The 15,192-nt window shown below is 42.0% G+C and overlaps 1 protein-coding gene across 5 annotated transcripts in view; it reads right to left on the bottom strand.

The window, feature by feature from the left end:
* LOC139532974 (cell adhesion molecule DSCAM-like) overlaps positions 1-13,680 on the bottom strand; it is a 135,150-nt gene extending 121,470 nt beyond the window's left edge. For 3 of the 5 annotated variants that reach the window (XM_071331121.1, XM_071331151.1, XM_071331135.1), the window contains exon 1: positions 12,832-13,680. In XM_071331121.1, coding sequence (XP_071187222.1) covers positions 12,832-12,874 — 43 coding nt within the window. In that variant the 5' untranslated portion in view covers positions 12,875-13,680. The remainder of the gene's footprint in view (positions 1-12,831) is intronic. The other 2 variants (XM_071331127.1, XM_071331143.1) reach the window with 1 other exon arrangement.
* Positions 13,681-15,192: the final 1,512 nt, after the last annotated feature.

Here is a 15,192-nt window from a genome sequence, read left to right as displayed (position 1 = left end):
AGAGGGAGAAGAGAGAGGACAGGGGAGAGAGAAGAGAGAGAGTGGCAGAGAGCTGGCATGATGAGGAAACAGAAGAACTCTGTTTACTAATGGCTAAACGAGCTTCCTCTACTGACGATATAAATCTGAACGTGCACATAAACAAAATAAATACATTTTTATTTGTCACATGTGCCGAACACAACAGGTTTAGACCTTACTGCGAAATGCTTTTTTGGACCTTCCTCTGATACAGCCAGTATAGAGGTCCTGGATGGCAGGAAGCTTGGCCCCAGCGATGTACTGGACCATATTCACTACCCTCTGTAGCGCCTTACGGTCGGACTGCTGAGCAGTTGCCATGCTCTCGATGGTGCAGCTGTATAACTTTTTGAGAATCTGGGGACCCATTCCAAATCCTTTCAGTCCCCTGAATAGGCGTCGTCGTGCCCTCTTCACAACTGTCTTGGTGTGTTTGGACCATGATAGTTTGTCGGTGATGTGGACACGAAGGAACTTGAAGCTCATGACCCACTCCACTACAGCCCCGTCGATGCGTGTTCGGCCCTCCTTTTCCTGTAGTCCAGGATCAGCTCCTTTGTCTTGCTCACATTGAGGTAGATCTCTGACCTCCACCCTATAGGCTGTCTCACCGTTATCGGTGATCAAGCCTACCACTGTTGCGTCGTCAGCAAACTTAATGATGGTGTTGGAGTCATGCTTGGCCACGCAGTTGTGGGTGAACAGGGAGTACAGGAGGGGGTTGAGCACGCACCCCTGAGGGGCCCCAGTGTTGAGGATCAGAGTGGCAGATGAGTTGTTGCCTACCCTTACCAACAGTGGCTTGCCCGTCAAGAAGTCCAAGATTCAGTTTTCAGAGGGAGGTGTTTAGTTCCAGGGTCCTTAGCTTAGTGATGAGCTTTGTGGGCACTATGGTGTTGAACGCTGAGCTGTTACTTATTTTGTACATAATGTTTCTGCTACCGTCTCTTATGACCGAAAATATCTTCTGGATATCAGAATGCAAAGGATATACTGTTGTTCCCGGACCAGTCCCAAAGCCTCATCATCCACATGAAGAAAAGACTGAGATACAGGGTGCGTAGATCTGGGTGCCTTGTGAGAATTCGTCGGCGAGTGGGTAACCCGCCTCTACCATCCGTTCTATTGGTCAACGTGCAATCACTGGAGAATAAACTGGATGAGCTCCGTTCGAGACTATCCTACTAACGGGACATTAAAAACTGTAATATCTTATGTTTCACCGAGTCAAGACTGAACGACGACACGGATAATATACAGTTGGCTGGGTTTTCCATGCATCCACAAGACAGAACACTGACCTCCGGTAAGACGAGGGTTAGTGGTGTGTGTCTGTTTGTCAATAACAGCTGGTGCGCGATGTCTAATCTTAGTGAAGTCTCGAGGTATTGCTCACCTGAGGTAGAATACCTCATGATAAGATGTAGACCACACTACCTACCAAGTGAGTTTTCATCTATATTTTTCGTAGCTGTCTATTTACCACCAAAAACTGATACTAGCACTAAGACCGCACTCAGTGAGCTGTATAAGACCATTAGCAAACAAGAAAATGCTCATCAAGAAGCGGCGCTCCTAGTGGCCGGGGACTTTAATGCAGGCAAAATTAAATTTGTTTTACCTAATATCTACAAGCATGTCACATGTGCAACGAGAGGACAAAAAACTCTAGACCACCTTTACTCCACACACAAAGACACATACAAAGCTCTCCCTCACTCTACATTTGGCAAAGTTGACCATAATCCTATCCTCCTGATTCCTGCTTACATGCAAAAACTAAATCACAAAGTACCAGTGACTCGTTAAATACTAAAGTGGTCAGATGACAAGGATGCTAAGCTACATGACTGTTTTGCTAGCACAGACTGGAATATGTTCCGGGATTCGTCAAATTGCATTGAGGAGTATACCACCTCAGTCACCAGCTTCATCAATAAGTGCATCGACGACGTCGTCCCCACAGTGACCGTAAGTACATATCCCAACCAGAAGCCATGGATTACAGGCAACATCCAAACCAAGCTAAAGGAGCGGGACACTAATTTGGATGCTTATAAGAAATCCCGCTATGTCCTCAGACATACCACCAAACAGGCAAAGCATCAATACAGGACCAAGATTGAATCATAATAATATGGCTGTGATGCCTGTTGGATGTGGCAGGGCTTGCAAACTATTATGGACTACAAAGGGAAACCCAACCGCGAGCTTCCCAGTGACGTGAGCCTACCAGATGGGCTAAATACCTTTTATGCTCCCTTCTAGGCAATCAACATTGAAGCATGCATGAGAGCACCAGCAGTTCTGGATGACTGTGTGATCGCGCTCTCCATAGCCGATGTGAGCGAGACCTTTAAACAGGTCAACATTCACAAGGCCGCGGGGCAAAACGGATTACCAGGACGTGTACTCAGAGCATGCACGGGCCAGCTGGCAAGTGTCGTCACTGACATTTTCAACCTCTCCCTGACCGAGTCTGTAATACCTACATGTTTCAAGCAGACCACCTGCCTAAATGACTACCGCCCCGTAGGACTCACGTAGGTAGCCATGAAGTGCTTTGAAAGTCTGGCCATGGCTCACATCAACACCATCATCCCGGAACCCTAGACTCACTCCAATTCGCATACTGCCCCAACAGATCCACAGATGATGCAATCTCAATTGAACTCCACACTGCCCTTTTCCACCTGGACAAAAGGAAAACCTATGTGAGAATGCTGTTCATTGTCTACAGCTCAGCGTTCAACACCATAGTGCCCACAAAGCTCATCACTAAGCTAAGGACCCTGGAACTAAACACCTCCCTCTGAAAACTGAATCTTGGACTTCTTGACGGGCAAGCCACAGTTGGTAAGGGTAGGCAACAACTCATCTGCCACTCTGATCCTCAACACTGGGGCCCCTCAGGGGTGCGTGCTCAACCCCCTCCTGTACTCCCTGTTCACCCACAACTGCGTGGCCAAGCATGACTCCAACACCATCATTAAGTTTGCTGACGACGCAACAGTGGTAGGCCTGATCACCAACAACGGTGAGACAGCCTATAGGGAGGAGGTCAGAGATCTACCTCAACGTGAGCAAGACAAAGGAGCTGATCCTGGACTACAGGAAAAGGACACGCCTCCATTCACATCGACGGGGCTGTAGTGGAGTGGATCATGAGCTTCAAGTTCCTTCGTGTCCACATCACCGACAAACTATCATGGTTCAAACACACCAAGACAGTCGCGAGGGCACGAAAAAACACACAAAATAGCACAATTGGTCAGGAGCCTGTAAAACGGCAGCCATCCCCTCCAGCGAAATTCTAAAATCTCACATATTGGTCATGACGACCTTATAGGAAACATACATCTGACAACATTTGGAATGACATTCTTTGGAGTAAGTTTCTAAAGTACACTACAGAGGATGTTTAATGACAACTATGAGTGTGCATCTCTTCCAGTTCAAAGTATGAATCAGAGCTTGTTTTGTTGACATGAGTCTCCCTCAAGGTAAAAGACTAGAAGAGTCAAATCAAAATAAGTCATCACAAACCCCAAACCATAACAAACAAAAGTTATGAGTATCTGGGTACAAAAAGACAGTGTACAGTGACAAAAAATTCTCTCATAGGACAAGACTCAAAGGACAGTCTGACAAACATGCCTATGATAGGCTAGTCAATTTGAGCCTGTGAGTCTTATTGGTGCAGGGAGATCAGGTGAGATTAATGCTATAGGTCCTATTGGATATTGGATCCAGCAGGTAGGGATGAACAGGGAGATTTTGTGGAATAGAAGAGGCTGGATGATATAACAGACATCCTTAAGAGCATCCATGTGGTGTGCAGCACCAAGGCTTCAGCTGGGGGAGTAGATGCAAGCAGTTGACAGAGAATCACCGTGAGCATTAATTGAATATAAATGGTTAAATGTATCGGGGAGACGCGTGTTTCTTGCTCCTTTTTGAAGAAACAAGCCTGAAACAATGAACAAAGACTGTTGACATCTAGTGGAAGCCATGGGAATTGTAATATGGTAGCTGGATTTACATAGAACTCATAGCTTTCCATTATTAGAGCCTGGGAGATCAAATAAAAATCCTGGTTGTTTTTTCTTTGGAATTTTGCCTGCTATATCACTTGTGTTATAGTCCCAGACATTATTTGAAAATTTCTAGAAACTTCAAAGTTTTTTCTATCCAATGTTATCAATTATATGCGTATCCTGGCTTCTGGGCCTGAGTAACAGGCAGTTTACTTTGGGCACGTCAGTCAGGTGGAAATTCAGGAAATTAGACCCTAGCTCTAGGAAGTTAAGAGCATCCATGTGGTGTGCAGCACCAAGGCTTCAGCTGGGGGAGTAGATGCAAGTAGTTGACAGAGAATCACCATGAGCATTAATTATAAATGGTTAAAATGGTTAAATGTATCGGGGAGACACATGTCCTTTTCAATGCAAGTTAGGGGTTATGGAAAACTGTATTGCTGGTTAACCTTACAGATACTGTATAGTAGCTGCCTCTTTTTATATTGTTGTCAATTAAATATGGCGTGCTCAAAACAGGCAGCCACAGAAACAACAAAAAGGTGTACAGGAATAATTTATTAAACATTGCAAATATAGAAGCTGCATCTTTTTGTTGTTAAAGAAATGTGCAGCCACAGAAACAAAAAGCTATTAACAGTTAGCCATAGTAGCTAGAGGCTGTCACGAGAATAGGGAAAATCAAAGTCCTGGGGTTAAAAGGGATTGTGCGTCAGATAACTAGACATCATTGCCTTCCCTCCCGTTCACAGCTATTCTCTGATGCTTCAGGAAACATGCCCTTCTCTCTCTGCCCTCCCTCTCCTTTCTACCGCTCCCTCTCCCCCACCCTCTCCACTTGCTTCACAGGCAGGGCTACTCCATCTTGAGTAAGCATACTGCAGCAAGGTCCTCTCTAATACCACAGTGGGAGACAGAGCCAGGTAGCCTGCTTTTGTGTGTGTGTGTGTGTGTGTGTGTGTGTGTGTGTGTGTGTGTGTGTGTGTGTGTGTGTGTGTGTGTGTGTGTGTGTGTGTGTGTGTGTGTGTGTGTGTGTGTGTGTGTGTGTGTGCACGCGTGTGCTTGCGCGTGCGCGTGCGTGTGCGTGTGCGTGTGTGTGTGTGTGTGTGTGTGACCAAGCATTGGAACCTGCCCTTCAAAAATGCAGGTGTCCCGGTCAGAGAACACCTGAAATTGTCCCCAACAGGAGGCGTGGATTCTAGGGGACACACAGGACACTGTCCTCATCAGTCAGTGATATTACCAACAGTACCCAACCTCACAACAATATAATAATTGTAATGGACACTGAGGGTACACAAGACTGGCGGAAATTCACTACGACAATGATGACAGCAAGCTGCATTCAGGCTATTCTTTACTCTACTCACTGCAAAAATAGGCTACACTAATATTTATTTACAATTTCAGGTCTTCTCTGACTGGGACACCTGCATTTTTTATTGGCTTAATGTGATATACATTAAGACAATTTACATTTTTGGTTAACTTATCTAAATAAATGCAATCTAAATAAAAAAACAATGTTTATTTCTATCTGGATGGTGTGCCTCAGTCATTCTCTGGTCATCCCTCCCTTACTCTGTCATGTCTGCTTACATAGTGACAGGAGACGTTAGCTCTGCAAAGCTATGCTACCAAGTGGACATAAACATATTCAGACCGTTTAGTGCTCAGGATTAATCAAATTATAATTTAATCATCTGATCAAACAGCAATTAGCATAATCACTTCTGGGGAAGGCCTGATAGAATGGAGACTGAAACAGATTTGACCCAGAGCTAGCAACACTTTAATGAGACATTTGTGGAGAATCTTTGAAAATGTTACACATTTCTGGCTACAGAAATTCTGCCGATTTTTTTGCATACTAATCAGGGCTTGTCGGATATGCCTCAACGCATCTAATAGTCAGCCGAGCAGCTAACAATCACTGGCTGAATAAGACAAACAGGCATCACTTCACACACTGAAACAATAAAACACACTAACCTTGTGTGTTGCTTCGTTTCAATTGGATATATTTAAATGTGCTAATTTAATGCATTATACTCATAAGAGAAAAAAAAGTGTCATGTGACTGTCCCTCCTTTACAAACGTACCCCCACACATTGACTTGGTACCGGTACCCCCTGTATATAGCCTCGTTATTGTTATGTCATTTCTTGTTTTACTTTTTAATTTTATAATTTTTTAAAACTTTAGTTTATTTAGTAAATATTTTCTTAACTCTATTTCTTGAACTGCATTGTTGGTCAAGGGCTTGTAAGTAAGCATTTCAAGGTAAGGTTGTATTCGGAGCGCTTGACAAATACAATTTGATTTGATTTAGCTCTTTCATCAGAAGCATTTCTATGGACTGAAGACAATTGAAACGTCTGACAAAAATCATTCAAATTGGCTACACAGCTTTTTTGCTTTTTCCATAATATTGGTGCAATACGATAACAATGTATACCATTGTCTTTAATGGGCTGCATTGTATTGCAATATATTGTATTCAAGGTTATCAACTCTAATGTTATTCACCTACAGAAAAAGAAGAGAGTGATCTGTGTAGATGTATAAGCCACCTCACCTGCCTCCCACGTCAACTCAGGAGATCAATCACTTTTGCATAGCGGGATACCTGTCCCATGTGTTATAAATGAGCCTGACCTGGTGTGAGCGTGCGTGTGTGTAGAAAACCCCAAAGCCTGAGTCTTTCTGTAGAGGTCATTTGGCACTCCTTCCATTACCCCTGTGACAGACTTTAAAAATGGTCTCCCAAAAATAGCTCTGCAGTGTGTGTGTATGTGCACCACATTACATACAGAAACTCACCGGGAAGAAACCTCTTCGCCTGGCAACCCCTGTCTCCAGATCTGGCTACCCGGACACAGCCCTTATCTCAGGAAGGACTGTTGGCACTGTTGTTCTAATGCTTGTTCAAAATAGCAGATACGTCTATAGTACAGTGCCATGGTGATGTCCCAGAGGGCAAGAGTGAGCATGTGAGAACAAATCAAGACTTTAGCCGGAAACTTTATATGTCAACTGATGCTCACGCTGCTCAGGTTGGGTTATGGATATATGGATTAAATGTCCATGGCCAAGTCTACAGTATACTGTAGGCTATGTGTGTGTGTTGGCTTCAGCACCAGTCCCTTTTTGACCTGACATGGTATATAACATACCCTCAAAGTCAAAACCACTCATCCTGTCTACTCAACTCATCCTAATATATGTACCTTTCAGGCCTCAATCTATAATGATATTGTAGCTGAAGGGGTATGCTGTATCTCAAAGGAAAAAGAGGGCCTATGGACAAGGAAAGCATTCCCTTTCGCTAGATAAAATCTCATACAACATTGACAAACTGGTAGTTTTGAGAAATACATGCTGCACAGTACAACAATCAAATGTAAGAAAAAAGCAGAACACTTGTCTTGTGAATATACAGTAGGGCCCACAGTATCCCCACTTGTGGGCTAGCTGGGCCACATTTAGATCAGCTCCTGCCTTCCTGAAGGGCTGGGGCATTAGCCTACTACCCCACTTTAACATGGAAACACTAGCATGCCAGCTAAGTGGAAAACAAATGTCGTAGGCTATCTACTAACTACTGTTGTTTTATTAATTCACAGATATAAAACACCACCTACCAGGAAGAACCTGTGTGTGTGCATGTGGGAACCTTGTGTAATAGTTTACTTCCTTACAGTGTGTCAAACACCAGTGTGTAACACATGCTGACTCATTCTCTCTCTCTTTATCTCTCTCTCTGCTTAGTTGCACTCCATCATCTCCTTAAGCATTCTGGCCTGGGTTAAAAGAAACAGTTAACATTTCAATGTGCACACATTACCATATGGTTCAGTCTGTTCTGGATATAACAGCCAACTCCAAGCTCAGGGATATGTTAGGAGATGTCATGACATCCATCTTGCACAATGTTTTAGATGTTGCAAATACTTGCCATATGCTGATTTTTATGGGAAGGATGTATTTTGTAAGGCTTTATTTTATAGTGCTGTTGGTATTTATCTATTAGGTCATTTTTAGATCAAACGTTTTGCTGTTGGAGGAGTATTATCAAATATCACTTTATTCTTGTGCGTGTGTGTTTGTTGCTGTGGCTCTGTCATACAGGCTTGGTTCTACGTGAACTGACAGATATATACCAAAGGACACCACCAGCCAGTTTCCCACTGGCCTGAACATGACCTCCAAACAATGTTGTCTTCTGTTTTCACTAGTTAAATAATAATGATAATGCAATAATAACTGTTTATTTACAAACTGTTCAATGTCTTTCATAAGGTGACATTTAGAAAAGAGAAAAGACCCCAAATCAAATCTATGAGTTGCACAGATGGCGTTTGGAGTGCAGGTTTGTTGATCTTTGATATTTGAAACAATGACTGGAAAGTAATACACGATCTAGAAAAAAATGATATCTGTATCTAGTACAGTAGGATTCAACACAATGGGGATCTGTGTGGGGATATGTGTGTAGATATTCCTGCATTTTGTGATAAACGACATCCATCATTGGCACGTACACTGAGAAGTAAAGGGCAATTATATTTTGAGTGTAAATGTACCTGTAATTATACAAAACATTAAGAACACCGTCCTAATATTGAGTTGCCCCCCCCCCCAACCCCTTTTTGCCCTCAGAACAGCCTCAATTCGTCGGAGCATGGACTCTACAAGGTGTCGAAAGCGTTCCACAGGGATGCTGGCCCACGTTGACAATGCTTCCCACAGTTGTGTCATGTTGGCTGGATGTCCTTTGGGTGGTGGACCATTCTTGATACACACGGGAAACTGTTGAGCTTGAAAAACTCATCAACGTTGCAGTTCTTGACACAAGCCGGTGTGCCTGGCACCTACTACCATACCCCATTTAAAGGCACTTAAATCTTTTGTCTTGCCAATTCACCCTCTGAATGGCACAAATACTCAATCCATGTCTCAATTGTCTCAAGGCAACTGAGACAATCCTTCTTTGACCTGTCTTCTCCCCTTCATCTACACTGATTGAAGTGCATTTAACAAGTGACATCAAAAAGGCATTATACCTTTCACCTGGATTCACCTGGTCAGTCTAAGTCTATGTCATGGAAAGAGCAGGTGTTCTTAATGTTTTGTATAATTACAGGTACATTTACACTCAAAATATAATTGCACTTTACTTCCACACACCTGCCCCCATATACAATGACAAAAACACAGCACCCAATTACTAAGTCAACATGTCTGCTATGATAACACCAAACCTGGGTCTCTCTCTGTGGAGATCTCCCAGATGGGTTGATTAAAATCTCTGTGGTCATGACAGCTTTATCAAGGTTAATCCTGTAGCCTGGTTCCCTGGGCTATTCCTGTTCGAAACGAGCAGTCTAACTGATAGTGACAGCTATTCAGATGCCAGGCCTAGGATAGCTTTAATCTTCTAAATAGGAATCCTCTTGTAGGCCAGCATAGATTAAGGCATTTTCCACATTGGAAGTCTTACTACTGAATGTGTGTTTGAATAAGATGAAAGACACAATTTGGTTATGTTCTGATGGCAAAACACTACTGTCTGTCTGAAAGGTGGTAGGGTGAATCCACACTGAGATGGTTCATGTTTGAATTAGCCGAGGTAGGGGGCAAATCCCCCCCCCCCACACACACAGTGATACTGAGTGCCAATTGAGGAGCATTGTTGTATATTTGCACTGCTTATTAGTGTCCAATTGAGCATGTGTCATATTTGCCCCCTGGCATTGCTGAGCAAAAACAACATTATGCCATTTCCCCAGTCTGTCTCTCCATGGATAGATGTGTTGTTCCCAGTACATTTAATACTGATGCAACAGCACTGGAAAAGTGTCATTGACATCAACACTACAATGCTTTTTACTCGTTGCAACTCTGAATTGTTTATGATTGCAAATTGTATCCAAAGACAAGATGAGTTTGCACCTCAGTCTTGAAAACGGAAAGAAGCAAATATATGCAACAGAAAGAGCCCTATAGATTCTGCAGATTTACATTGTCAAATGTCAGGCTGTAGTTAAAAAAAGACAACATGATCTAACAACTTCTTAATAAATTGCTCCATACCTTTGCATAACTCAAATACTATAAATACACAATCTAATACAAGATCTAAACCAAACAAATAGACATGAACCAAACTATTACTGATTACGGTAGTCAGTCCTGGAAAAAGAACAGAAACCTGGGAATAACATATCAGAATGACAGACAACTTACCACCAGAATAACATCTTTAAAACATGCAAAAATAACCTTCACATCTCCTTTCTCTATCTACAACAATATCATAGAGCTGCAGGAGTGACAGGTCTAATCTGTGGGGAAGCACTTCCGGGGTCACCTGCACAGAGTGCGGCCTTGCTCAGACCCAGCCCACACTGCGCCAACACTCATTATCCACGTTTCCATAGAGACCACCTCAGGAGCATGTGCTGCTAGACCAGAACCCTAAAAGCCGTTATGTCTGGAATCCAATCTCGATCACTCTCCGTCTCTCTCTCTCTGCCCAGAAGAGCTAGGCTACACATTATACTATTCTAATATAGGATAGTGCTGGTGATGTGGACGCTGGTTGGACATTCAAAAAAATACAAATCAGGAAGAAATAGAGCAATATGCAAAGTAGCCTGATATCATAAGAAACACTGCAGTATAACACCTTTTCAATCTATGACCTATCAGCCATATCTATGATTTATTGATTTAAAAAACACATCATTTTGAAAGAAAGAAGCATATAAAATGAAATAATATTGTATTGTATATTATTGTATGCCATTCCTGCCCACAAAACAATCATTTCAACAACCTCAAAGATTGACAACGTGCTTCTTGCGTAAACTTAATCTGTCAACAAAACACAGATCTTCAACATCAGCCATAGACTCCGCATGTATCATATCTACAGTGGTGTTTTCATTCAAAGTTTCCATGCTGAACGCTTCAGGAGCAGCCATTTTACAACGCCAAAGCCTGCATGGTCAAAACACACCATGTGAAGCCGTTCAAAAGCTAAGAGAGAGATAGTGCTCTCAGCTCACACAAGGGTTTATTGTAGCACATAATGGATTGATATTTGAAATGGACATCATACTATGGAACAGGGGCTCTCTCTAGAGCCAGTCAGTCCCGCCTCAGTTGTGTTAAAATGCATTTGTACACGTCCCTCACTGCATCACTGTATTTTCTGTGGCAAACCACTACCTCATTCAGCCCTTCAGCTTTGCCACAAAATGGTTTTTCTGTCATCTTTGGTTGACGCATCTCTCTCCCCTCAGTTTACATGCATCTGTCCACTTTAATTTTAACCCCCACTCCATCCATCCATCTTTAAAAAGATCCTCTAAATGTCCAATTTGTCTCTGGATTATTTATTCCCCCCACAAACACCCCCAACCCCTTGCTCTCCTCAACCTCCTTCTCCCCCCCCCCACCCCCCACCCCCCTCTCTCTCACACACACCCTTCTTGTATTCGCTAAGCGTTCAGGCAGCCCCAACCCAAAAGCACATTTGCCTCTTATCAAATCCATATTTTTAAGGAATTACAGGCCAATCACCTTTGCATTGTGTAACACAAAGGGATTGTGTTCAACTGTTTCAGGGGGAACACAGGGAAATGAGCGACAAGGGGCTTGCCTCAACTGTTTTTTTTAAATCCTGATGCCTCCATGTTTGTACTTCTAATATGGTGGGTGTAGCTCCATAAAAAAAGACAGCACAAACTGAGTTGTTTCCTTTTTCAGTATTATCTCACATGATACCTCCTGATTTTATAGAAATAAAGAGATGATCTTATGCACATATTAATTCAGTTAATCAATGGAATATTTTAGTAAGTTGTATTCTCATATAAAACATTAATTGGCCTATTAAAGTTCCCATAGCAAATAAGCATGTTTTTTCCCTAATGAAAACCCTTTTAAAATATCAATATACCCTATGTGCCTAGGGGAAATCATTGCATTTTATTGTCACAATTAAGTGGCACACTATTTAAGTGTAATTCACATGTGATTATGCTGCTATGAATGAATATATAGAATTCCTAATTGTATTGATGTTAATATGCAAATGAGCTACGATAATTACTAATTGGAAATAATTAAAATAAAACTAAATCTGATATTACTTAAAACATGAAGTTACCCTTCCCCAAAAAATATTTTATCAAAATATACACTCACACTCAATTTCATTAGATACAAATATGGGGATAATGTACAATTAGACAAAATTGAAATAAGGTTACTAAGTGTAACCTGCGAAATGTATCAAAACGATACCTGCATTTAGTTCATATTTTCATATCAAGCCATCGCCATATACTGTAGCCTATGCACTATTACACTACTCGAGAAATGTCTTACTATAAAGTATTATGTTAATCGCCCCAAAGAACAAAGTAGAGTCTAGTTTTTATTCAGTGTTTTTAAATCAGTGTTTTCACATAGTTGTATCCAACTATAGGTATTAGGTAGCCAAATTGACCGGGATGTGACTGGCAGGCTCAGCTCAGCCAGCACTGCTTCTGCTGCCCAATCCAACCGCTCCTCAATTGGGCTCTCAGGACATACCAACAACTATTTACTATATCATTTTACCACTAAATAAATAATATTATTCCGCAAATAATTCAGATGGGCTATATCTGGTAAGTTTTGCTCAGAGGAAAATTAACATTAAATTAACATTTCCAGAGCATGTCTTTAATGAAGTTCATTTTAAATAGCACAACTTACCATTCAAGATGCACTGGAAAAAGATGACAGCCAATATCCACATGCCCCGCACCGTTCAATATCCAAGCTATGCTTTTTCTTTTTTTCACTCCACACACTTTCTTCGTTAAGTTTTCTTTATATTTCTTCAATATGCCAATTGCAATGGACGATGGTCTGTACAAATCAGTATCTCTCTCTCTCTTTCTCTCTCTTCGCGTTGGGAAGAAGAGGTATGAGCTTCTGGTGATTGTCTTATGATAAGAGCTTAGATCCAACTGTACGTCTCTCTTGAAGTGGCCACGCCGTGCCTTAGTGCAGCCTTCCCCGCTTCTGGGCGCGATGCTCTGCGGGGTACATGTGGGTCTAGCCTCCTTGAGCTCTGGTCCAGGTGAGTGCGGCTGAGTCAGAGCGGAGACTGGAGGCTGAAGACGCATACGACACGAGGAGGGACAAGCGCAATATGCACAGGTGGAATTCCCAAATGAAATTCAAAGAAAATAAAGAATTAAGTTAAAACAATTCGAATTAGTCAACAAAATAAAGAAAACACTATGAATAAATAATGAGACAAAAAAGTTTCCAGTGAAAAAAATGCATACATTTGAATTGGATAAAAAATGACGTATGAATTTGTAAGCAGGAAGCAATAGTTGTTAGCTGTACTGAAAACTCATTCCCTTTTCGCCGCCTCTCTCCATCCAGCAAGCAACAAGCACACGCATCTTCCCGCAGCCGTACAAATCACACTGGTCCCTGCGCTAACCTTCCCTGGCTCAGAGCATTATGGAATAACTCTCGCCTCCTCCTCCGCGGCCGCGGCCGCTTTTCTTCTTCATTGCCTTAAAGGTGCAGCAGTTCGCCACTCCATCCCTTGTGCTGAGCGCTAGATTGCATACAGGGCTTGCCTCCGCTCTTTATGAGAGAGAGGATACCAAGGTGTCCATCATGGGTATATAAGGACATTATTATTGCCTACATTAAAAGAATCAAGTTATAATTGGCCCAATGATTGTTGTAGATGCTATCGGCTAGGATATGGGTTGATGAGAAAGGCGTGATACACACCTGGATAGACTGACATTCATTTTAGAAGAAATAATTAACGAAATTATCTTAATTGGAGGACAGCAAATCATGTCCTTTAATGTGTTAATGTGCTTTTTAATGTGCCCCGCGGGAGTGTTGGGATTCAGCCAGCCTTTGACTGCATTCATCAATTGACCTTGACGAATATGAGCAGAGGCCTCCCTTGCAGTAGGGGCATCGACAGCGGCCATGTCAGGAACCACGTGCATCTAACCGACTAGGGAGACCAAACATAAGATTGGAAATGCATCCATTTGCCGATAGCTATGATACTACACACTCAAAATGGTCACTGAATAGATGGATAAGAATAGCCTCTACTGCAGCTTGTTAATGTGGAAGTAGGCTACCATAGCCTACTCCTCTCAGCCTCTCTCTTACCAGCAAAAAAAACATGTTTTCTTCTGTCATGTGCTGCACACCTTCTCATGGTTTCCCTCGTGTCACGTGAAAATGAGGGTCGGGAAAATGTCCTTTCAAGGCTGTGAGGTAACCTATTGAACAAAATGCAGTGGTGTTGAAAGAAAAATAGCCACGTGAATGTAATTTCCTATAACTGGGCATCTTTTGATTTGTCAAGATAATCAAACAGAAATTAAAATAGATTTAGCCTAATATACAGTTGCTTCGGAAAGTATTCAGACCCATTGACTTTTCCCACATTTTGTTACCTTACAGCCTTATTCTAAAATGTATAAAACATTGTTTTATCTTCAGCAATCTACAGACAATACCCCATAATGACAAAGCCAAAAACAGGTTTGTGAAAAATAGAAATACTTTATTTACATACTGTATAGTACCAGTCAAAATAATTACACACCTACTCACCTAAGGGTTTTTCTTTATTTTTACTATTTTCTACATTGTACAATAATAGTGAAGACATCAACACTATGAAATAACACATATGGAATCATGTAGTAACAAAAAAAGTGTTAAACAAATTAAAATATATTTTAGATTCTTCAATTTAGCCACCCTTTGCCTTGATGACAGCTTTGCACACTCTTGGCATTCTCTCAACCAGCTTCACCTAGTGCCTTTCCAACAGTCTCGAAGGAGTTCCCACATATGCTGAACATTTGTTGGGTGCTTTTCCTTCACTCTGCAGTCTAACTCTTCCCAAACCATCTCAATTGGGTTGAAGTCGGGTGATTGTGGAAGCCAGGTTATCTGAGGCAGCACTCCATCACTCTCCTTCTTGGTCAAATAGCTCTTACACAGCCTGGAGGTGTGTTAGGTCATTTTCCTGTTGAAAAACAAATTATAGTCCCACTAAGCGCAAACCAG

This window comes from Salvelinus alpinus, chromosome 1, assembly GCF_045679555.1.
Source record: "Salvelinus alpinus chromosome 1, SLU_Salpinus.1, whole genome shotgun sequence".
NCBI lineage: Eukaryota > Metazoa > Chordata > Actinopteri > Salmoniformes > Salmonidae > Salvelinus > Salvelinus alpinus.
This window is presented reverse-complemented; position numbering and strand designations above follow the sequence as displayed.